This window comes from Lottia gigantea (genome assembly GCF_000327385.1).
Source record: "Lottia gigantea unplaced genomic scaffold LOTGIsca_44, whole genome shotgun sequence".
Classification (NCBI taxonomy): Eukaryota; Metazoa; Mollusca; class Gastropoda; family Lottiidae; genus Lottia; species Lottia gigantea.
In genome coordinates, this window is record NW_008709540.1 from 1543527 (window position 1) to 1568980 (window position 25454).

At 36.1% G+C, this 25454-nt stretch overlaps 6 protein-coding genes across 6 annotated transcripts in view; 2 read left to right on the plus strand and 4 right to left on the minus strand.

Moving 5' to 3' along the window:
* The window catches only part of LOTGIDRAFT_164297 (hypothetical protein), a gene marked incomplete at both ends in the record, with an annotated part of 5535 nt that extends 3389 nt beyond the window's left edge, over positions 1-2146 (plus strand). Inside the window, 2 exons of the mRNA XM_009060793.1 lie at positions 1117-1484; positions 1707-2146. Of these exons, the coding sequence (XP_009059041.1) occupies positions 1117-1484; positions 1707-2146 (808 nt within the window). The remainder of the gene's footprint in view (positions 1-1116; positions 1485-1706) is intronic.
* Positions 2147-2941: 795 nt separating this feature from the next.
* On the minus strand, positions 2942-4389 carry LOTGIDRAFT_164298 (hypothetical protein; the record flags this gene model as incomplete). Its single annotated transcript, XM_009060794.1, has 2 exons — positions 2942-3403; positions 3727-4389. 2 exons carry the CDS (start codon positions 4387-4389, stop codon positions 2942-2944), a joined length of 1125 nt encoding a protein of 374 aa, XP_009059042.1.
* A 2222-nt stretch (positions 4390-6611) lies between these two features.
* On the plus strand, positions 6612-10308 carry LOTGIDRAFT_164299 (hypothetical protein; the record flags this gene model as incomplete). The annotated part of the gene is made up of 3 exons (XM_009060795.1): positions 6612-6652; positions 8866-8918; positions 9524-10308. The coding sequence occupies 3 exons, from the start codon at positions 6612-6614 to the stop codon at positions 10306-10308; spliced, it is 879 nt and encodes a 292-aa protein (XP_009059043.1).
* Positions 10309-15812: 5504 nt separating this feature from the next.
* Positions 15813-19413, minus strand: LOTGIDRAFT_164300 (hypothetical protein; the record flags this gene model as incomplete). The annotated part of the gene is made up of 2 exons (XM_009060796.1): positions 15813-17125; positions 18636-19413. The coding sequence occupies 2 exons, from the start codon at positions 19411-19413 to the stop codon at positions 15813-15815; spliced, it is 2091 nt and encodes a 696-aa protein (XP_009059044.1).
* A 2512-nt stretch (positions 19414-21925) lies between these two features.
* On the minus strand, positions 21926-22426 carry LOTGIDRAFT_164301 (hypothetical protein; the record flags this gene model as incomplete). Its single annotated transcript, XM_009060797.1, has 2 exons — positions 21926-22229; positions 22389-22426. The coding sequence occupies 2 exons, from the start codon at positions 22424-22426 to the stop codon at positions 21926-21928; spliced, it is 342 nt and encodes a 113-aa protein (XP_009059045.1).
* Positions 22427-23419: 993 nt separating this feature from the next.
* Positions 23420-25454, minus strand: part of LOTGIDRAFT_164302 (hypothetical protein) — a gene marked incomplete at both ends in the record, with an annotated part of 17355 nt that continues 15320 nt past the window's right edge. Inside the window, one exon of the mRNA XM_009060798.1 lies at positions 23420-23521. Within this exon, the coding sequence (XP_009059046.1) occupies positions 23420-23521 (102 nt within the window). The remainder of the gene's footprint in view (positions 23522-25454) is intronic.

The window sequence follows — 25454 nt, forward strand, 5'->3', positions numbered from 1 at the left end:
GAACAGTAGTATAATACCTCTCAATATGTTCACACGGGATTCCCCATTCCATTTCATTTCATGGGGAAAGTGGGAAACATATTGAGAGGTCCCAAAAAAAAAAAGACTTAAACACCCTACATTTCATAAATTCTTACACCAAAAACACCTAATCAATTCCCACTCCATACACACCCAACATTCCATCGATTCACACACCAAAAAAGAGCCTATTCACCCTACAATTCATCATTAAATTAAGTTTTGACGAAAAAAGCATATTAAAGCTTATACAAAATAACTTTCCTGTTTTACATCCGGTTATTAATAATGTAAGGAAAGATAACCATAGGATTACCATATAAAATACATCTACAAAGAGAAATTAATGATGATCAGATATTCTTTGGAGAGAATCGTTCCAGATGCAAAATTAGAATTAACGAATCTCCAACTTTTCATACCCGTAATAACACGTTCAATTGAAGTAGAAACGAGAATATTCAACTTATTAACTAAAGATATTGAAATAGCTTTTCTTCATCGTAATACGGTAGGTAGCATGACTTTAACTGGACTACTTGGCCAATCATCAATACTATTAAACCAGCAAGATATTTAATAGTTGGTTTCAAGAACTTACCAGACTTACAGACGAATAACAATAATATCTTTAGAGTGGCAATGAACCAAACTCAAGATCCTATAATCCATAAAGTTCAAGTAAGATTAAACAACGATAATTATCCTAACCAACCTTTAACAATTAATCCATCCACGAAGGATTATAATGAATTCTATAGAAACTATAAAAATATGTGTGAATTATTTGGAAATCTACCTCAGTTTGAATATGTAGATTTTGCACTTAATCATCTGTTTTGATCTATCAGCCCATCAAAAAGATCTTTTCAAAACAGGAGTGAACATAAATATTTATATTGGAAAAACACATGGATTATGGCAGATAGAAGAATGATAAGAATTGAGTAAAAAATACACCCTTAAAGATGAAACTTTAGTCAAGAAAATAATAGAAGCTATTGAAACAGCTTCACCAACTGTAATAACTTTCAATGGTAAAAAAATCAGCATAACTAAAAAACTTATTGATAAATACAAATATTGTGAAGTCAGAGACTTAGAAAGAATTGACGCCAACGCCAAGGAAGGTGGATTTTTACCTTTACTACTACCTTTGATATTTGGTGGTATCGCAGCGGCGGGTTCAGCAACTGGTGGGATATCTGCCGCAGTCAAAGCTGCCAACGCAAAGAAAGCAGCTGATGCTAAAGCCGCTGATAAACGCAGACATAATTTAGCAATTGAAAAGCAAGCACAGAAAGCAGCTACTGCAAAAAAAGGTTCAGGAGTGGGAGATATGATAGGCACAATAAAAGAATTAGGGAAAAGATTTGGGGCAGAAACCAAGAAAACTGTTAAACAAGGATTAAATAAATTAGTAGATAGTATTGACACAGGAGAAATTAAAGTCAAACATAAGGGTAATGGAATATTTTTAAAAAACATACGCACTGGAGAAGGATTATTTCTTTCAAAGTATAAAGGAGAAGGAGTGATTTTTGAAACAAAAATATAGAATTAAAAATGGGAAAGAAATTCAAACATTCAGAAATATAGTTTTAATGGTTTTACAATAAGATTTAGTCCAAATTCACCACAATTCAAAATCGATACAAAAGACTTTATATTTACATTATCAAAAGGATTAATAGATTTAATAAATGGCGAGGATATTCCCATTGCCGATGACAAGGATTTAGTAGCATACTCAAAATTTCTACATGCGATAAGAAAGTCCGGACCCGGAACAAATAGATCGAAAGAAGTTAAACTATATATAAGAGTTATTGGTCAAGATGATGAATGCGAAGTTGACGAAGTACATGATTATGCTGAAGACAACAATCCAATCATACAAGAAATAGACGAATTCGAAGATATGGTATCTGGAGAAGGTATAACGTTTTTATCCGACAACAACGAGGAACTACTTAATAGATTACGAGTAATATTAGCGGCAATGAAGGAAGGACATCAATCACACAGACAATTTAATGAAGTGAATTGTATACTAAAAAGACTTCTGAAGAAAGGTATCATAGATAAAAATGATTATAAAATCGTGATTAAAAATGTCAAATAAAGAACAACTATTCGTTATCACCACAAATAGACATTAAATTGTCCCTAGATTATGAGTACGAACTCGATCGCAATCAAGAATATGAATTGGGATTAAAGTATTTCTCTGTTTACAATTCCATTAGAAATATCAACGAAAAAAATAACTAAATAAAAATATCAACAGATAACGGAGTTACATTCAAAACCATAAGTTTACTACCAGGAAGCTACGAATACGTAGTCATTAACGGTTACCTTTCTGAATATGGAGGAAGTCTAAATGGTAGAAACTATATTGAATTCGAAGGTAATTTGAATCTGAACAAAATAAAATTGATATTAAGAAATAAGAGAAAAGTTGATTTCAACGTAGAAAATTCATTAAATATTTTACTAGGCTTTGATAATCCACTTTAGCACCACGCAAAGCTAATATCGAGAATGATATCGATGTCATTAATATTCACTGCAATTTGATAAACGGTAGATTTTTCAACAAATACATACGTCAGATTATCTACAGCATTCCAACATTCACTGTACCGATTGGATATCATCAAATTCGTAGTTGTCATCCATGATCAATTCTTTTCCGTCATTGTAAGGATACATAATTCCTTCTTCGTCTGGTGCTTTTCTCTTAACGAGATTCAGATAACTTCTGAAAACTTTCTTTTGTTTATCATCATCCTTTGGAATAACTATTCCATTGGTAAAACTCTTTTCCCATCTTTTATTCAATTCATTTGTCACATCATATCCACTAGCTAATTGAATATAATCTTCTATACCTATCTTATCACTAGAGGAACCCTTAAACGTTTTCTTTTCTTTTAGAATACCGTCGGAAGTTAGACTGATATTGTATTTGACTTGAATATAAACCATACATAATTCCACCATCACCGTAATCATTCTTTCCTTTACAATGTTCATTTTCGGATACCAACCCGGCTTCATTTAATTTATCCCAATTTCTAGACGAAATGTATAAACTATCAGTATATGTATAGTATATTTCCGGCTTATAAAATCCATCTATTACGTGAATAAAATTATTCATTATTTTTTTACTTTGAGATAATACGAATGACCCCAAATGACTAGGTGTTAGTCGTGTAGATTTAGGAGGTATACAGTCAAATTCTTTTTCTTCTTCATTGATCCCAACGATATATTTAGCCTCATTTTCTTTAGGATAGTTTTTGACGTGTGAATCGAAGTTGGATTTTAAAGTTGGTTCACTCAATAGATGTCTCGATGTAGTTATATCCTTCTGAATAGATTTACCATACGATATTAAAATTAAAATATAATCTCTATATGGTGGAGTTTTAAAATTTTCTTCGTACACTATACCATCTAGTATTTTAATAATTCGTCCACCGGCTTTCACTATTTCTTGAATATCGACCGATGTTAAAACATCTGAACAGAAACTATTTCTAAACCTGATTTTAGTACCAGTTTCCTGTTTACCTCCTTTGTTCGTAAAAGTTATTTTATCTTTAGCAGGTATGGGTTGGAAGAACATGTTAGTAGGATATTCAAACCAAACTTTTAAATAGCCGTTCTAAGTCTAAATTTAAAGAGCTTAACAAATTCTTTATATTCTTCTGGTAGAAACGGTCTTCCACTTTCCGCTTTAGGATATTCGCTGTCTAAATCTGACATTGCTGAAGCGTATAGACCGTTGGCGTCGAACGCCATTAGTTTAGTACATTTTATTTTTTTAAGTTTTGAATTAACTTCCGTTTTATCTTTATTACTTTTACTATATTCTTTAAATAAATCAATTATATTATCACTTCGTGTTTCACTAAACTCCTTTAATACATTACAAATTTCATCCATTTTGTTCGTTTCAAATGATTTTCTGTTAGCAGAAACTCTTCCTCCTTTAATGGATTGTCTGATGAAATGTCTTATAAAAGGGTGTGTATGTGAGTAAACTTTTTCTACGTTTTCTTTTTCGGTGTGTTTTGGAACCATTCTAGTAGTTTCATACCATTCTTCTTCAACCATTTCTTTATCGTAATGATACAAATAACACCAACCCCTTAAAGATAAAGAAGGAGCCGTTAGATTATTGGAAATGTTTTGGAATACAACTTCTTTCATAACTTTGTTATATTTTATCATACAAGCTCCAAGACATAACGTATCTCTTTTAGCGTAAGGTTCCCATTCGTGTCTTAAAGATTCCCAATTATCTTCGGTGTATTTTGCAATATTGATATCAGTGATCTTTCTCAAATTCATTGGTATATTAGATGAATTTCCCCATGCCGCCAAACTAGATTTTTCATCTTGATAGAAACATATGAAATTAATATTTTGCAAATAATTAAATATTCATCGGTGAATGAATTAGTTAAAGGTAGAGACAGAATGCCTATAGTTGTTACTAGTGGACACTGCGTTAGTTTTTTCGCATTTTAAAGCACGATCCAGTTATCAAAACCGCTACTGTTATGAGAAATTAATATTAATCTTTTTTGATCTATTTTTCCTAAACGTTGCAATATTTGATCGATGCAATCTTTACCCACAAATATTTCTACTATATTCATTAATTTATCATAAAATTCTTCTGGAACACTATCAATGGGATTTAAATCTTGAAAGTTATGTTTTATTCTGTCTAACATTTTTTTTAGTTTTTCTAAATTATTTAACATGCAAGAATAAGGAATGGCTTTATTCGTTTCTTTTTTCGCTATAGGTTTCGCAATCCCATGCGTATAAACAATCATCGTGAATTGTTGGAAAAAACATTTAGTTTTAGAGGTGAAACTCGTGTTACCGCATTATCATCTTTACAAGTTCTCTGTGTTACCGCATTATCATCTTTACAAGTTCTCCATACGTTTTCATCGTAATTATCTTCTATTTCTGTAATGGCTAAGGTTTTGGTATTTCTTCTAATGAGACAGAAATGTGATTTATGTAAGTAAAATACCCAATCTAATTCCTCGGATACTTTCTTTGGTTGAAAATGTCTATTTTTGGGCATATAAATTTGAAAATAAGTATTAAATTTCTTATTGAATTCACTCATTCTAGCAGTTGTCATAACTCCTTTTCTGTTTGATTTTGAAAAACTGTAGATGAAATCTTGAAATTCTTTTGTGTAGTCTTTGCTCAAAACACGATTTACGCACTTTATAAAGCAGTGTCCATTGCTTGGTATGTAACAATTTGTACCGGCATATTCATTTATCTTTTTGAGTAGGGTGGTACCACTACTCTTTTTTGATTTTTTTATTTCTTTGAAATTGTTTTTACGTAAAATGATCTTTCCTGAGAAATACCTATCAGAAGTATCCGATTTTACATTCACTGTTGCGAAGAATTTGTGAAAAGTTTTGGCATTAAAGCCTAGAAATTGCATGTTTTGTTTGTGTCCTCCATCTTGAATTATCTCCCCATCTAATTAAATTTGTCCTTTAAATGTTATAAATTTATCAGATATAGCCTTAATAACATTGGAAAAAAGCACATTTGATATGAATGTTTTATCGTCTAAAATTTCAATTATATTCATATTTTTAAGTATCTATTTTTTAACTAGGAATTTTTCACTTTTATTGATGAAATTTCTACATCAAATTTATCTAAAATTGCATTGAATTCTTCTAATTCTTCAATGGTTATGTTCTTATCCTCTCTCGATCTTTCGAAAAAAATGAATAATTTATTAAGATATGTATTTAAAATTTTTGTTTTCCTTTTATAATGAGCTTTCTGTTTTGATGTAAAACCTAAAGTAATCAAACCACAAGATGAAGTTTGAACGGCCGTGAACGCGGCTAATACAGTTGGGACGATGATCGGAAGCATTAATCCACCGGTTACGGCTGTTGCCACCGTTATCCCTACTGTTAGAACTGTACTTAATGTTTTGGAAACAGAATCAATTCTATTCCATGTTTTTCTGCATTTGTTGAAGTGTTTTAGTTTTTCTTTTAGTTCAGTTTTGTCTGCTTTCTAGTTCCATTTTTTAGGTAATTAAATTAAATGAATTTCTGATAAAGCAAAAGCTGGAAAGTGTTTAATATCTACAATAGGTTGCCCAGTAAGATCTCCACCATGCAGTATTTTTTCATTATCTGTTATAATTATTTCAGGTTTAATAATAACAACTTTTACAGTTACATACGATATTTGTTCTTTTGAATCATTAATCTTATTCAGATGAACTGAAAATTTTGGTTTTTCGATATCTACAAGTATATATACCCCCAACTTCTAATCTACCATTACGTTCAATTATTGATGAAAATATTATAAATTCTTTATCTTGTTGACTTTTATGAATATCAATTGAGGTAAATAAATCAGTTGATGAGGTATTTTCGAATGAAAAGCGTTTATTAACAAATATAGTTTTACATATTCAAAGTCGGTTGCTCTTAAAAACTGATAACTGATTGGCCTCCCTTCTACTTTTTGTGGTTCTGGATTTCTAATAATACTTACTGATGGTGGACTTTCCGTTTCCAATATCATATCAAAATGTAATGTAAGAAAAATATCTTCATTATCTGGTATGATTAAAATTCTTAACCTATCTATATATTTTCCACTCGTTTTAATTTCATATAAGTGATTAACCTTGCTGTTTTCTTTAGTTTCTACATTGTCTCTACCATTGATAAACTGAAGAACTTTACGAGCCGTAAATAATTGATTAGATGAAAATGTGTTTTGTCTGAAGATTATTGAATCAACTTTTACCTGCATAGGAAAAAAAATTTCAATTACAAATTTTCTTCGGAAATAAAAATATGATGGTTGATCATTAACATCATGAAATATATAATGGGGGTTGATAACTGAAGGATTAATTACTCTTATATTTGCTCTAAATCCATATTTTTTTATATTCATCCTCTTTTGATTTATCAATAGTATCAGTAATAGAAGCATCTTTATCACTCAAATTTCCAAATGGAAGATTGAAATAATATGATTTATTTTCTTTCTTGAGATTCTTTGCTAATGCCGCTATATTTTTTTTCCTGTTTCAGAACTTCATCATTAATAGTGGTTATCACTATCATCAATATTTTGTATTTGTTGTTGAATATAGGTTTTGATTTCACATTTCAAATTTCAAATCCTAGAGATTTCATATTTTTGTTATAAAATTCACTTCCTTTATCTACCCAGAGTTTTTCTGGATGTTGGCCAAATTGTTTCATAATCGTTTCAAAAGCATGTTTGACTGATAATCCCCTTTTGTTTTTCAAAGGAATAACCCGAGCATATCTCGTATACAAATCTATAACTGTTAAGCAATATTGATATCCTTATATACTGGTATATTAATTAAATCAGCTGACCATATTTCATCTTTTTCAAATACTTTAACTTTTAAAAAGATTTCAGTTTTTTTTACATTCTTTATGAATTTCATCTGCTAATCACATGCCCAATTTCATCTTTGCTTTTAACAATTTTATGATCAGAACCCTTTGCATTCTCTCTTTGAAAGTTGGATTTGGAATATTTTCAAGTTCGATTATCATTTGTCTATCTGCTTCGTGTCTAAACTTGATGTCTTTTTTTCTGTATAAAATATTATGTTTAAGTGCAGCGGCGTCAACTCTATTGACTGGTTCTTCATCCGGTTTGGGTTTATCGTTTTCGTCTAGTCGCAGATCTAACCTAGTACCTGGACCAGTGTAATTATGACCCGGGAGATCTTTTTCTCCGGGATATTTTGCCCATGGAAATCCAGGAAGAGAGCCTAATGATTTTTGAATATCTGAACCAAAATAAGTTTTTGGAGCGTGAGCGACTATCATTTTTATCCTAAAACTTTAAAACCTTTTCCTTTCCTTTCTTCTAATCTCCTGTTTCGCAGATCTCTTATTAGTTGTAATTCTTTCAACTCGTCAGATTGTTTCACTGCGTCGCTTATACTCTTTCCCGCTTCCGCGATAGAACCGACAGCTTTAGCTTCCGAGAAAATGGGGGATTTGTTTTTTGAAACAAAGCTAGCTACTTTTGGAATTATTGTTTTACCTAGAGAAAATATTGATGAAAAGATACCGTCGCCTGAATAATCTTCGAAATTGTGTTGTTCGTGTTTTAGAATTAAACTCATCCTATTTTTAAATGAGTTAATTTAACGAAGAAATTGTGGTCTGTTTTTCCAAAGAAGAGTTATCTTCCTTCTAGAAGTTTCTAGATTAAAACTATAAATAACATTATTTAAAACGAGGCTGTAAAAAGAGGCTATTAAAATAACCGGATGTTAAGCGAAACAGGGAAGTTATTTTGTATAAGGGTATTTTTAATATGCTTTTTTCGTCAAAACGTAATTTAATGATGAATTGTAGGTTCTTTTTGGGGTGTGGGAATTTGGAGTGGGAATTGATTGAAGGTGTTTTTGGTGTAAGAATTTATGAAATGTAGGGTGTGGAGGTTTTTGGTGTAGGAATTTATGAAATGTAGGGTGTTTGGGTCTTTTTTTGGGACCTCTCAATATGTTTCGCACTTTCCCCATGAAATGAAATGGGGAAAGCCGTGCGAACATATTGAGAGGTCTTATACTACTATGAACAAAGACTTTAACAAATTCAATTTGTCGGTCATCTTAAGAGGTAGTATACCTTTAGGAGTGTCGAATTCTGACAGAGGATGACTTCCGTTGTACTTTCACAGTGTGAAATACAACGCTCAATGCTGACGACATTCAATAACATTTCCTACCAATTAATATTTCAGAAAACCACAAGCCAAATTGATAAAGACCAATTTAACAGTGGATATCGGAAGAGGTTTGTAAATCAGTAAATCCGACGATAAACAATGAAAAACGAAAGTAGGATCTCAACTTCTTTTCAAAAGCTTGCATCGTAAAAGTGATTTTAACTCAAAAAAATACTACCAATACCACAATATGAGTCGCGATTAATAGGAAATATAATATGTAGCAAATCGATCGATATCTCTGACTTTCTCTCCATGGGCGCCTCCATCTTGGAACATTGCGGACTTTTTTGTTATTTGGCTGATTCAAATTTTCACAGACATTTTGGGTCTTCTAGAACTTAGTATACATGCAGCGATAAATTATACATGTAGATGTGGTTAAAGGGTAATTGTTTAAATATTTTAGAAAATCGACTGATTGAGTCTGGCGTAGTGATTTCAAATGGCGGTCAACCCAGTCCGTGTCTGTTAGTTCTACATAAGAAAGACACGCAGTTTCGGGTGATCAAAGATGATGGAACAGTTTATTGAATCAGTCATTTGATTGGCCAATTACAGAAATTCATTTCAGAGACCAAACAGATTTCCGTATCACTTTAGGATGAGATGAATAGCATGTGGACGAATATCTATAACTTTCAAGGACCACACCAAATCTATATCTTTTCAGGGGTCGTGTCACATCCAGAAGAGAACTGTAACAAGATAAAAAGGAGCCAGACGTGGAATGCCAGAATACCTACTGGGTATATAAATGGAAGTCACTGGGTATCTCTGATATGTAACAATACTCTCAATATCGCATCCCTCAGATCCTGTTTAAACAACACCAACCTTATTATGTCTGGTGACTCTACCACGCGGCAGTATTACCAGTACCTAACTTCCAAGATTGTTCCCGACTGTAAACAGATAACCAAAAAATGGACCACGCCAAAATGGCACGAACCGGCTAAATGTGAATCTAAAACTAGAAACCTGACGATTTTATGGAATCCCCATGAATTACCCTTTGTAAACGCAAAACGAGAAGGTCAAATTACCAACCTAAAGTCTACTGTAGAAATTGTGAATGGAATTAAGTCCGGTGAAAATGTTGTATTCGTTATACATTACTATTGTCATTTGATTCGTAATCACTACACTATTTTCATTAATCAACTTCGTATTCTTAAAGAGAGTGTAAAGAAAGTTTTACTGCGAAACAAACAAGTTAAAATTTTGATTAAGTCTCCTTATGCATTCGATGTCCAAGATTGCAAAACACAGATAAGTGATCTGCACGCAAAGATATATGTTGAAATTATAAAAAGAGAACTGCGAGAATTTCAAGATTCGATAGTGTATATGAACATCTGGGAAATGAGTGTAGCTATGGAACAGATTGGTATACACCCGAAAGAAAATGTTTTATGGGAACATATACAAATGATGTTTGGTTATATATGTAAGTGAAGATGTGATTTATATAATAATAGGAAATCTTCAATCTTTACAATGGTCAGGGTATAACGTCTTCATCTTATACCTTGACTGTAATTGCCAAATTTCTTGTTTCACGGTCAGCGATGCGATTGGATTTTACGCCAGCGAATACAGCCAATCAGATTCCAAATTCGATTCCATGCATAATAAATTTTTACAGTCTTTTCTGCCGAGGGTTCAGATTGGCTGTATTCGCCAGCGTACAATCCAATCAAATTGCTGCATTCGCATCGGTGAAACAAGAGTCAAGATATAAAATGAAGACATAATACCTTGACCATTGTGACGATGAATGGGAAGAAATTTTCTACATATTTCTCAACCCAGTCTACTATTCCATTATATTATGATGTCTCCATGTTTGGCCATGTAGGGGCTTCGTCTTTGACTGGCCAGTCCGCCATATTGGATATTCGTCACTGGCCATATTTGAGAAATTATAGGAATAAAGAGTATTTCACCCCATTGTACACCGATATATGTTTGATTGACATCCCAGGACCCCACTGGCACCAAACATTTCATTCAAAATTCCATAGCAGACCATCGGAAAAAAATGGCCATGTAGAGGCTTTGGCATTCGTCATTCAAAATTGGATTTCTGCTAATTCCATCAAAAAATTTGCCCCACCCCCATAACTGTGAACTGTGCAAAAATTTGCCATGTCGGTGATTCGCCTTTGGCTGGTCAGTCCGCCATATTGGATAACCGTCACTTGTAACAACAGCGTTAATTACCATTTATTACAAGGACAACATATCATACACATACCTTCAGTAACGAGGGGGAGACATGCTCTTGGGATTTCACAATTGAGAACCGAACCTTTCCAAACCAGCCATGATGTTCGTCTGTCAATGTCTGTCTCACACAATCACTGAATAATAAAACGCAAATCTTCATCTTCATACCGTAACCGTCCAACTTCAAAACTATTCAACCTCTCGACCCAGTGGTTACTTCCCGAGGTAGCAAACACCTGATTCACAAGAGCACTGCCTGTATTCCCAGAATCAGTAGCGTCACATTGTCGACATGGTATTCTGGACAGTGCATCTGCATTATTATGTTTCAAACCGGCCCTATGTTCTACATCAAATTCATATTCAGACAAATGCGAAATCCACAGTGCCAACGGTCCTTCCGGTTCTTTAAAACTCTGAATCCATTTCAACGCCTAATGATCAGTCCTGACCTTAAATTTTGAAGTGCTTAACAAATGAAACTAAAGCTAATAATTCGCGCCTAGTTGCACAATAATTGCGCTCGCTCTTATTAAGAGACCGACTGGCGTAAGCAATGACTCTATCCCCACCATTTTGAACCTGTGACAAAACCGGTATCACTAGCATCAGTGTCTAATATGAAATCCAACTTCGGATCAGGATAAGCTAATATCGGAGCTTCGATCAGTCTCTGCTTTAATATAAGAAAAGATTGATTACATTCTGGACTCCAGACAAATTTTTCTTGCTTTTGTGTTAATCTTAGCAACGGTGCTGCAATTGTGGAAAACCCCTTTACATATCGTCTATAGTACGAGGCAAGGCCCAGGAACTTCTGGATATCTATCACTGGGAATAGGCCAATCTTTAACACAGGCTACCTTTTGCGGGTCGGTTGATACCCCATCTCCAGATACTATGTGTCCCAGACAGGAAATTTTCTTTCTGAAACAAGTGGCACTTACTTGGTTTAGTCTTTAACCCAGCGTTCCGCAGCCTGCCGAACACTTCTCCCAACCGTTCAATATGTTCTTCAACAGTGCGACTGAAAACAATGATATCGTCTAAATAAACCAAGCAAATTTCCCACTGCAAACCTCCAAGCACAGCTTCCATCAACCTCTGAAAGGTGCTTGGCGCCCCACATAACCCAAAAGGCATTACATTAAATTGATAGAGTCCATAGTTCGTAACAAATGCAGTCTTTTCTCTATCCTCAGGCGCGACTTCGACTTGGAAATATGCCTGAAGAAGATCTAAGCAGCTAAAAATTCAAAAATTTGATTAAAGTTCAAATTTTATGAATAATACTTACCTGACATATATTACATATGAATTTCATTACTTCATGATAGCTTTAAACTCGCCCTACTTCCGGTTCAACTCAGTGTTAACCGGAAATAGAGAAAACGTGTACTACGCATGCGCGTTGGCATGGTAAACACTACCTAAATCAGTTTCCAGCAAGGCGCGTGTGGTCGCCCCCTGTACTGATTATGTGGGGAAAGGAGGGAGGGTGCGTAATATATGTCAGGTAAGTATTATTCATAAAATTTGAACTTTAATCAAATTTTTGAATTTTATTTCATAATACATTACCTGACATATATTACATATGAATTAATTCAGATTCCCAAAGCTACTTAGGTGGTGGGTAATTAGTATTTTAAATGGATTATTTTACATCATAAAAAAGAACTTAATAATCTTTTAACTTCAAAAACACTAACCTCTCGAAAAACTCGCCGGGCATCTCTGTGGCTCTTGCCACTAACAAAAGTTGAAAAACGGAGAAGCTACCTTCTCCAAAGACAAACCCTTATATACAATTTTATTAAATAATTAATACCCAAATTAAAAACCAACACCATAAACAAAACAAATTTTACAACCGTAACCCCTCATTATTTACATCCTGCAAATAAAATTTTACAAAAGTTGAGGATTGTATCCAATCAGCCGTCTCCATGATGGAGCGCATAGAAGCTCCCTTGAAAAGAGCCCATGATGCACCGACTGTTCTGGTTGAATGGCCTTTAACAGACAAGAATGTATCTGCATATGCCATTTGGATTGTCTTAACAATCCATCGAGATATGGTCTGAGCCGACACTGGATTATGAGGATTATTTAAACCCAAAAATACCTTAGTTTCATCTATATCCTTTTGCCCCCTGAAAGCCTCTGTAGACTTCAAATAGTAACAGAAAGCTCTTTTAGGATCAAGTAATTTATCTGCAAAAGAAGCAATATTAATTAGTGGACTGACATGTGAAGCTCTGTCCTGTTTCGACAGACCTTGTCTTACAAAGGTCAACCCCCTGGAAAGTATATTTACATTACCCTCTCCTAGTCTTAGGGATTGCAAATCACTGCAACGCCGAAAAGAAACTATAGCAAACAGAAAAACTGTCTTATAAATAAAATGTTTCAAACTTTTCATTGGCTCAAAAGGAGGTTTCTTAAGTGCATTGAGAACTGTCATGAAATCCCATTCTGGTAATAATTTCCTCTGACGAGAATTAAAAACCCCCTTTAATAATCTTACGATATACGGATGCTGACCTACCGGTACGTTATCTACTGGCAACATAACCGTTGATAACATAGACCTATATCCCGATATAGTTCGGTAGGAAAGCCCATCATCATAAAGCCAGGCCAAAAAATTAGAGCACTGGTCAAGAGATGCAACATAGGGATCGATATCCCGTTCAGCGCACCAAGTGAAAATTTTCTGAACTTGGAATCATAATCCCTTCTTGTGCCCCCTCTCCATGATGCCGACACGAGCTCTCTAGTTTTCTGAGAAAACCCCTTTGCTTCGAAACGTTTGTTGACAATCGCCATGCAGTCAATCTGAGACTTCCTGGATCTCGATGAAACATTTTTGGCTTGCCCTGATGTAGGAGAGTTTGTGATACTGGCAACATCAATGGCGACTGTATCAACATTCCCAACATTTTTGGAAACCAAATCTGTCTTGGCCAGAATGGCGCAATCAGAATCACTTCGCACTGAAACAGTTCCATGTGATTCAGAAACAAGGGTATCAGACTGATTGGCGGGAAGGCATAAGCAAACATATTGTCCCATGGAATCGACAGTGCATCCACTGCAAAAGCCTGTGGATGATTTTGCCAAGAGCAGAACACTGGGGTCTGTTTGTTGTGAGCTGTTGCAAAAAGATCCATTACCGGTTGACCCCAAAGGGAGAAGATTTTGTTCACCACCAGTCGATTGAGCACCCATTCCGATGACAGAATGTTGCTGCGACTCCATCTGTCTGCTAACACATTGTCCACTTCCTTTATGTGTGCTACTTGAATTGCAATATTGTTCTGGAGAAGCATCTGCCAAAGATTCCACGTCTCCTGGCACAACAATACTGACCGAGTCCCGCCTTGTTTCTTCAGGTATTGCACTACGGCGGAATTGTCGGTTCTTATTAAAGCCACCTTCCCTCTCAGCTCTTGTAAAAAATGCTGAATTGCCAGATGGACAGCCTTCAACTCTAGCCAATTTATGTGATGATGTCTCCAATATACTGGCCATGCCCCCTGCACTACTTGATCCTCCAAATGAGCACCCCAACCATGGAGTGATGCATCTGTTGTTAGGGTCAGAGCAGGCACCAGTGGGACCAGAGACCGGCCTTTTGCTAAATTTTTCATTTTCGTCCACCACAACAAATGCGTCTTTAGACTCTCGGCTGTTGGGATATGGACACTCATACTCTGCATGCTTGGATTCCAGGTCTGCAATAAATGACACTGGATCGGTTTCATGAAAAGGCGAGCATTGGGTATCAGTTCTAGACAAGATGCTATCATTCCCAACAAACGAAGATAATCCCTTGCCGTATTCTGTCCTTTTAAAATTTGATAAGCCGTACGACTTAGATTCTTCCTTCTCTCCGAGAAAGGCAAAACCATTCCTTGTCTGAATTCCCAAAGAGCTCCCAGGTATTCTATTTCTTGAGATGGGATCAGGTGAGACTTCTTTAGATTTACTATGAAACCGAGATCAGTGAAAGTTGTCGGGACCTTTTCCCGATCCAAAATCAGCCTCGATTTCGTCCCACTTACTGTTAAAATGTTGTCTAAATAAATAGCCATGTGGAAATTTTGTCGCCTCAGATGACCTGCCACTACCGCTAAAAGCTTTGTGAACACTCTCGGAGCCGAGGTAGGGCCGAAGCAAAGTGCCTTGAATTGATACACCACCTTCTCCACACAAAAACGGAGATACTTCCGATGCTCTGGCCAAATGGGAATTTGAAGGTAAGCATCCTTTAGGTCTATCGAAATGGCCCAATCTCCCTTGCTTACCATACCCAAAACCTTATCAAGTGGTCCATCTTGAAATGAGTCTTGCGGATATACCTGTTGAGTGGCTTCAGGTTGATAACCGGACGCAGTTCCCCGTTCTTTTTGGGAACAAGGAATAACGTACTGTAAAAACCTGAATGGATCTGTTTCTGGAACCCTTTCTATAGCATTTTTTTCCAAAAGGGAATTTACCTCTGCCTTTATAAGGCCAAGCTCTTTTTGGGAAACCAGAGTGGGCTTTACCCCCAAAAATGGAGGTTTCTTTACAAATTCTAGCTTGTAGCCTTCCTTTATTATCGACAAAGCCCATTTGTCTGATGTGATCTGCTTCCAAGGTTCCAGAAACAGTGACAAACGACCTCCCACAGGTACCTCCAGAAGATCTGCCAATAAATCCTTGCCCCCGAACTTACCGAGTCATTCATTAGACTTCTTGTTGGGTCTGTAAGCCTTTCCTGACTTAAAGTTAGGCTTTCTGTCATAGCCCCTGGTGTATGGCTTCTTGTCTTGGTACCTCTCTGTGAACCGTTTGGCACGAAAACTATAATTAGAACTGGTGTTATAATTAGCAGGTTTATAAGGTTTATATGACAAACGACCCCTCTTGAAAGGTTCAGGTTGTTGTACTACACTACTCTTGCGTTTGCGCGCTTGAAAATCGGTTAGCAAGTCTTGCATGGTTCGCTTCTGTTCCTTGCGAACTTTCAACGTGGTCTCCAGGCCAGGACCAAAAACACCCTCTTCTGACAAAGGTAAATTTGACAATCGTCTCGCCACATCCAGTTCGTATAGAGCAGAGTCAGACATAGCCACCGTCCTTCTAATGATGTGGTGAAATGCCCCGACCCTACCTAGTTGGTCAAGACTTTTAGTTGTCATAGCGAAAATATTCTGAACTTTTTCCACCGATTGTTCTTTACTATCTGAACCAGTTGACAACCCTTCCATTAAGGACTCTAAAGCCTTTTGTATGAAAAGCTGAATATTAATACCCATGGCCGCTGCCTGATGGCCACGATACGCAATCTTTTCCACCATTTTATACGGCTGTCCGAAAAGTGCCGAAAAGTGATTAAGGGCATCCTTCCCGAAAATATCGAAAAGGCTCTTGTCTGTGACATTAACATTAGATTCTTCGGTAGAAGGCACAACTTCCTTTTCTAAAACAGGCATACAGTTATTCTCATCAGACTGAGCATAGTCTGAAGAAAAGCAATTAATTTCGCTCTGCCCTGGCTGTAATGACAACACATCATCATCCTCATTGGAAGAAATAATAGATTTATAATTTTTGAATTTGGCCCTTTTTGCTGAAGCCTCATCTTGATAAGCATTGTTATAGTTGTCCAATCTTTGAGATTTATCACGAATAGGCCTAGTCTGATCAAATCTTTGTGATTTGTCAATTTTCCGATGCTTCTCGAAAGCCGCCCCAAAAGTGGGGGCAATAAAAGTTCGTTGGTCAAAAACCTCAAGAAATTTATCCAATTTGGATTCTAAATTAGAGATACGATCACGCGTTCTCACCTTATTATTTGTCGTCTTAGAAGCTTTGTGCTTCGGACAGTTCTGAGTTGCGTCCGATTTATTCTCACTTCCGATTTCGGCCACAACATTTTCATCACGGACAAAATCCGAATTTGCTTCTGATTTGTCATTTCTTATCATCAAAGAACTTCGAAGAGAGTCGTCAGACATCTCTTTCCAAAATAAACTCTGAGTAAATAAAGCTAAACTAAAACACGTGCGAACACACGCGCCGAGCTGAGTTGAACCGGAAGTAGGGCGAGTTTAAAGCTATCTTGAAGTAATGAAATTCATATGTAATATATGTCAGGTAATGTATTATGAAATAAAATTGTGGCACCACTCAAAGCATCCAAAGTTTGATCTATCCTGGGCAGTGAATATGCATCTTTCTTGGTTTTGGCATTCAGCTTACGATAATCAACGCAAAACCGACTAGATCCATCTTTCTTTGGTACCAGAATTATCGGACTAGACCAAGGGCTATGCGATGGGCTTATCAACCCTCCCTTCAACATGCTATCGATATGTTCCTTTACTAATGGCTTCTTGGACAAAGGTAATCGTCTACACCCCTGTCTTATTGGAACACCATCGCCTGTGTAGATAGGATGATAAATTTCAGATGTTCTCCCTATATCATTCGGCCCCTTTGCAATAATATCAGAGTAAGAGTTCAGCAAATTTGACAGGTCTGACCGATGTTTCGGGTTCAATAAAGCAACATCAACATCCAACCCCAAGAAATTTTCTTCCTTCCCTCTACTTACAACACTCAGGGTCGAGCTACCGGTCACCTTTGTCACCATGTCCACTACATCCTGGAACAAACCAACTGTCGTATCCTTGTAAATTACAACCGGCTCAGGAGCAATATTCGAGGCCCTCTTCCAGAATCTGAAATGACTAAAACTCTAGCAATAGCAACGTTAGATTTTGATGAAAATATCTTGGAACCCTCCACCATTCCAACCTGTTTAGGGTACGAAACCGTTCTACCCTTAACAAATAATTTACCAGGCAAGATCATCTCATGCCCCCCTGGAATTGTAACTGTTTCTGCTAAAGAAACTCGACATACAATACTTTTCTTTGTATATCGTAATGGAATCGTTTTTCCATCAATCATAAGTTTCCGTGAATGGATGTCAATTACTGCTTTACTTTTCCTCAAGAAATCAAGACCCAAAATGCAGGGTCAGTGGCTACCGGTACACGATGGACTATATCCGCATAGCCCAGTTGGAACGTTAACTTCACCTCCCCCAAAATATGTATAGTTTCGCCATTAGCAGAAATGACAGATTCAGAAAAAGTGACCAGACGATTACCCAGAGGTGTGCTCCGGCCTGTCGCACAAATTTCATCCCACAACCTCTTATTGATAAGCGTATAGACAGATCCGGTGTCCACCAGCATATCCGTTGTAATCCGTTCTACTAATCCAGAACACAGTAACGAATATCTTACACAATCTGAACTTTCAAAGCCTTCCCCCCTATCCTTCAAAGGGTTATTTACCGACGGTTGTCCTGCACTTCCGGTCGCTGTCAGTTTCCCGAAAAATTTTGCTTTGTACAATTAGCCTGGATATGTCCATAAGACCCACAGCTCCAACACTGACGACGATCTGACCGATCACCAAATTTCGTGCAATTTCATCGTTGATGGCCAGCTTCACCACAATGCCAACATTGCATATTTGGGACACACCTCGTTTAGTCCGCTCTCGTCCAGACGTGGCCCCAGCTGAAGATATAGAACTCATACCTGACAGGAGTTTAGTCATCAGACTTATTAGCTCATCTGTTTTAGATGCGGTTTGCCCTCCAACTGCACCGGTCAAGTCGCTCACCACTGGTGTTGGTTTGTTAGCACTTTGATTACGTACATCTCTTTCTACGGCTTCCCATTCGATACTCATTCTAACAGCATCATCTAAAGTTGCCGGATTCATGTGTCTAACCTTCAAAGATATATCAACCCCACCCAATCCCCGTAAAAATTGGTCCCTGGCCAATTCGTCTCGTATACCTACACTAACAATGGGATATTCTTTCCTAGCCAAAATTCTTAATGCATTGCTAAAATCCAAATAGCCTTCATCAGATTTTTTGATCCGCGTCAAAAATTCGGATTTGTACAAATCAGGACGGCGAGTGCCATCAAGACGCCTTTTTAACTCATCCTCCAGGAGGATCCATTCCCTTTTTGCCCCAGGTTCTATATCGTTAAATACCTTACGAGCTGAACCTTTAAGCTTGATGGCCACAAACTGACACTTTTCCTCATCTGTCCACTTGTTGACAGCTGCACAAGCCTCAAAACTCTCCAACAAATCAATAAACTCTTCTTCTTCCCCTGTAAATGTGTCTGGAAGAACAATTGGCCTCACAGGCCCTTTACTTGTACCATCATTTTGTAGTACGGACCCAGATTTTGAACCTGAAGGTTCTTGTCCTACCGAAGCGCACTTATCACCCTTATGCATCCTTGAAATAAATCAAATATAAATTAAACAACTAATTTTATGGCTGGGGGATCCAACTTGGATCTCTCCCACGGAGATGCTATAACCTAACAGTACTCACTTTTAACCAACACTCATTAACATATATTTCCCACAGAGATGCTATAGCCTAACAGTACTCACTTTTAACCAACACTCATTAACATATATTTCCCACTGAGATGCTATAGCCTAACAGTACTCACTCAAACATGAAAGTAGAAAATAACATAAATACAATTAATATAATTACAATACATTTAAACGGTTCTCTTAACTCTTTTGAAATCTCAAGACTCTCTGTCCTCCCCCTCGCTTTCACTGACCTCACTATCCTTTCTGCTATCTAACTCCCTAACTGAATAAGCACATTCTTTTTTGCACACATCAATCAGTACTCTTTGCAATACCCTTTTTAAATCTATATCAAAATGTAACCCATCCGGCAAATGTTTGGCGTCATTCCTATTCACCCAACGATGAGTCCCATTACGACGCTTCTTTCTTGAGGATTTAATAACATGCGAATGCCAGGAAACAGTGTAGCACACTCGAGTGTGATTTAACTGAGTTGCATTATTCAATTGTTTAGTGCCAGCATTTATTTCTGATAAAACTTTATCAAATTGTTGTTGTTGCTCACGGTCTGTATCGGGAGCAGATTTATTGTATTTGTGAAAAATAATGGGTGGTGTGGTAACAATACCTACTAATGCACTTGGCAGAAGACCTTTGACCTCGGACTTCAATTTGGATAACCTATCCAAAATGCAACCGGCAGATGCCCCAGAAAAAACTAAATTTCTATTACCTACAAAGGTCGTCAAGCTAATTTCACGATCGGAAGAACAACATTTCCATCTGGAAGGTTTTTCTGTACTAGTTGCAGAATATCTTCGATTTAAGCTCCACTTTGAGAAAAACAGCTAAGATCTACTTCCTTGTCTGTTAAAAATCTCTCAAAATTCTTTACCCTGGAGTCTCCATAAAGGCGTATGTGTGTCCTATCTTTACTAGTACTACTGGTATTGTCGGATGGACCCGGCAGAGCAAGATCCGAGCCACTCCAGCCACCACTGTAAGATAACAACAACAGCGTTAATTAGCATTTATTACAAGGACAACATATCATACACATACCTTCAGTAACGAGGGGGAGACATGCTCTTGGGATTTCACAATTGAGAACCGAACCTTTCCAAACCAGCCATGATGTTCGTCTGTCAATGTCTGTCTCACACAATCATAAATCGCACGGACTTGCATACCACGTGATCTATCCAAATAGTCCAATCACACCAGGCACAAGCTACCCGATACGAGTGTCGACTCGTACACAACACACTGGCCAAACAAATTTTGATAACTATGTAATGATTCTATTCAATTCATGACTTTTTATACATCAATGAATGGCAATAAAATCAATCCAAAAAATTAATGTATCCATCGGCCACAAAATTTGGCCGGCAACTGAAGTCATGACGAAGTGTCAATTGACATAATGGAAGTGGCGAAATGTAGAGGAAATGTGATAAAGCCAGAAAGTGTCCCGCTGTTCTGTTATACTGGTTAAATACAAAAGGAAAACCAAAATTGTCATAAGAAAAAAAGATTACCAATACAGTCAACGAGCTAAACACATGTTTGACAAATGGCACTCTGGTTGCGGACAAATTCTTGATGGCTCCCTACAAAGTATTCAAAATTCACCTTGACAATAAGACTAGAAGCGCCTGGATAATTGTGGATCCACCAGAGTGCTGTAACATTTCATTACATTTACAATGTATTAATCTCAAACTGTTTTTGACAATTATGTATAACTTTATGTGGCTATGCGAGCGTTAAGATGTATATTATGTGAAGCCACTTTGAAACTGAGATTGTCAACCCGACATATCTTTCTAAGACTCTCCATGACTTTATATATCCAATTCATAAACGAATAATTATGTAGAATGTTTTTGTGGTACGAGTTCACTCACATGTAAATATAGAGTTATTACCCGTTAGTCGAAATCAGTGTGAAAAGCTTGTAGTTTTAGTTTCGGTTAGTGTTAAAAGTAGTCAACCCTTTACGTCTTTCATGCGTTTAACTTTGATGAATTTTAGGTTTTTGTCCTTTAGTGGCCCAAAAACATTATAAAACTGATTTGAATGATATTCGCAATTATGTTTCTCCTGAACTACAGACGTCGAACAAGAAATCAAAATTGACAAATCCCGTTTCAGAGCCCACCCACTCTGTGGAGCTCGGACTTGAACTCAGGAGCTAAAAGGCTAATGGGGTTCAAAAATGACCTTGGGACAATCTTGTCCGCCAGCATGAGTCCTGTAATAGTAGCCTAAAACTGAGGTTAATTTTATTACAGATTATGAAACATCGTCACTCAATATTCCTAAAGTCCTGCTTAAAATAAATTTGAAGTATTTTATTTTCGTATTTTGTTTTCATTTCTTCATTAAAATTTCAAATGCAGAGGGCCTCTGTCTAATTTTCACCATTATCATTACAGATTTTAATATTATTATTATCATTATCTAAATTATCAATAATCTGTTGGTACAATAAATGAGGACCATTGTAACCATTATCTTGAAAACTTTCTAGAAATTGTATATAATGTTCAGGTAAACCGCTCCGTTTGGCTCCTCGTACAATAACATCTTTATATTGAGGGGAAGGCGCTTCACCAGGATGATCTCCATTTACCATCTCAAATACCAAGCAATTGTAAGTATTCCCTGCCTTGTCTTCTATATCAGTGTTAAACGTCCGTAATAAGGCATCTTGGCTGAAAAGGTAATAAAGATTTTGAAAACTTCATATCTAACAAGACCCCACGATTTATAAAAAAAAACTTTCAGTTCCCAAGTAAAGACTAAGTCCTGTTGAAGATTTAGTTTCATTATTCAGTATCTAGTCAGAAGGTCTATGGTGTTTTGCCACTCACTATTCAACGTCATGAACGTTCTGTGTCAAAATAGCCATCATCGTAGCGTTTCAATGTGTGCTGTAGTTAATTTATTGGTGTGGTTTTCCGACGAGTTTCGAATTTGTAGTTTGAAATACCGGTACCCATATTTAAAATCTTCAAACAGACAGTTCCCTAATGATGTATATGTAACACAGTGCATCAACTAGATGCATGGGAGCCCGTGAACTCTTTCTACAAACATTCCTGCATTGTTTCTGGCGTGGGGCCTCCTTAGGGGTAGGGGTTTATGGACTTGGTTCAAGCAGTCCCTATGTTAGTCGAGTCACTGGTAATCAGAGATTGTTAGCTAAATTTGTGAATCAGCGATGATTCTATCTGAGATATCTCCTTAGAAAATAAACCTACCTTTAATTTCCCGACGCAAATAAATTTTTTATAGGCATCTGGTTTTCAACCAATAAACGCTCCTTTAGTAAGTTACTGGTGTAACAGCTGGGCTGTTCGGGGTTCGTAAATGACGGAGTTGACAGAGTCTCTTTGTTAATCAGCCAGTTATCAAATTATTGGATTTATTAACAGGCTTCAATCTTTACATAATACTCAATCAAACTCGTAAAAACTGAAAAATATTGAATAAAAGACACTTATAAGTCTTTAGCTTAGTAAAGAGACACTGAATTAACTCTACATTCTATAAATCTATAAATGCGGAAAAATTGGCGAGGACAGGTGGGCACATGAATGCCAATTTAGGGTTGGACAGGTTCGGATTATTCCAAATTTCTTGCAAAATGTTATTAATTAATAATATGACAATAGAACATGTATAAGATATGCAATAGATTAATTGGAGGTGCGAACATAACATATTATACAAATAAAAGGACCAAATATATTACCTTTTCCCCGATTAATGGAGCTTTTAACAAAAACAATTCCTTTTCTTGAAATTTAGACCATGCTCATCCATACTTGTTTTCTTGTGCCAAATTAAGCCTAATGCGCAGACTCTGTTAGTCTTACTTTATTACCAAAATCAGTGCCTCCTAAATGACCTTAAGTTTATGCATCAAGGGAACATAACTGGTTGTTTGACAGCAGTTACAACTGGCATATCCAAAATATAGAAACCTTTCCTTCTCCATAATCTACAAAGATAAATAAATATCACACAATAAATCTTTGAGGTCTCGATAGATATTTATATGATATATAGATAAAAATTAAATTGAAGCATCTAGTTCGGCGCTAGACCGGTTGAATAGCCTATTAAACTTTCAAAATGATAGGGTAGGGCATATACAAATTTATACACAATAGGCAGTTATTCTGGATCATTGAAGAATGAAAATATTTGAAATATTTTCAAGCTTTATTATGATATAGACTAAAGAAATATCCCGGTTTGACAAAGTTTATCAAAACATTTTGATTCGTTTTCAAAGTCGTATACATGGTCACACATCTTTGATGACATCGAGGATAAAGATATAGGTACAAGGGACAGATGCGGCATTTTTGTGACCAATCGTACCTTAGTCTCAGAACCGAATTTTTTTTAGCTAAGCTAATCAGTAATAGTATTCACAGCCCACCGTCGAAATTTGACCCTTCAAATCCATGTGTGTCCAGAATAATCAGCTTTGAAAGTTAAAAAGACGAGTCTTGTCTCCTTGAAACATTACAATATAAAAAAGAAATCTTTAGAAATAGGAAAAGAAATTCATTCATAGTTTGGTATATTTTTGAAAGAATTATGCGAATTATGAAGATTATTTACATATATTCAAGACTCAAATCACCCCCCCCCCCCCCCCCCAAAACAAAAAACAAACAAAAAAACAAATGGCGCATCTGTCCCTTTAATACAGGTCGAGTCGCTCAGCCTGGCATGGGTAGAAATAATATCTACCAATATTTCCATTTTTCTCCGATTTTATTAAGGGTTATTTCGATCAGGCGGCACAATAATCTTGTTACTTTAGCAACGACAGTTATCACATCTAACTGTTGCTTTCACAACACTATATTCTCTTCATTAGAGACTCCTAACCCCCTCTGCAGATTATACGTCACCATTCAAATTATCCAATTATAACATTTGGAGTAGATGATAGTAATTAAAAAGTAAATTTGACTGTACATGTCTTGCGTCTGGTTATTCAAACATTTTCCTGTAATATTTTGTATGGAGTCTAGAAGTAAACTCTCTAATTTGACTTATTGTAAGTTTTGACGTGAAATGTATGCTAACATTGGGATAATGTTTGTTGGCAGACGATAACCTTTAAAAATTTTATTTTTTTTATTATAATATCCATCTATCTAACATAAAACAGAGTAAATTAACATAAAATTATATTATGTAGAACAAAACGACCACTGCATGGTTTTATTTCAAATTAAAATCAATGTATTTGGTATTTGAAACAGTAATATCTATTTCAAGCTCAAAAAAGTCGACCTCTTTCCTACATCTGGACCTAGGCTTATTTAGAGAGATAAAGCCATTACCATATTTAACAGCATGACACATTTTAATCAAGTCAACATTCAGGTTGGTCAATGTCCCAAAGTTCCATTGTCCAGTTCGTTTGGTTGAAAACCTTTTTTCTTTCTGATTAACTAGAGTGATGGCAGAGGTTGGCAGCTATCCCGAATGCAAATTTTCGGGCATGACTCTCATAACTGGGTTAGACATTCGGGCAACCTCTGATATCTCATATATTTAGATACACATCTGCACGCAAAGATATATGTTGAAATTATAAAAAGGGAACTGAGAGAATTTCAAGATTCGATAGTGTATATGAATGTAGTGTAGCTATGGAACAGATTGATATACACCCGAAAGAAAATGTATTATGGGAACATATACGGATGATGTTTGGTTATATATGTAAGTGAAGATGTGATTTATAATAGGATATATCTTCACAATGGTCAGGGTATTACGTCTGCATCTTATACCTTGACTGTAATTGCCAAATTTCTTGTTTTATGGTCAGCGATGCGATTAGATTTTACGCCAGCGAATACAGCCAATCAGATTCCAAATTCGATTCCATGCATAATAAATTT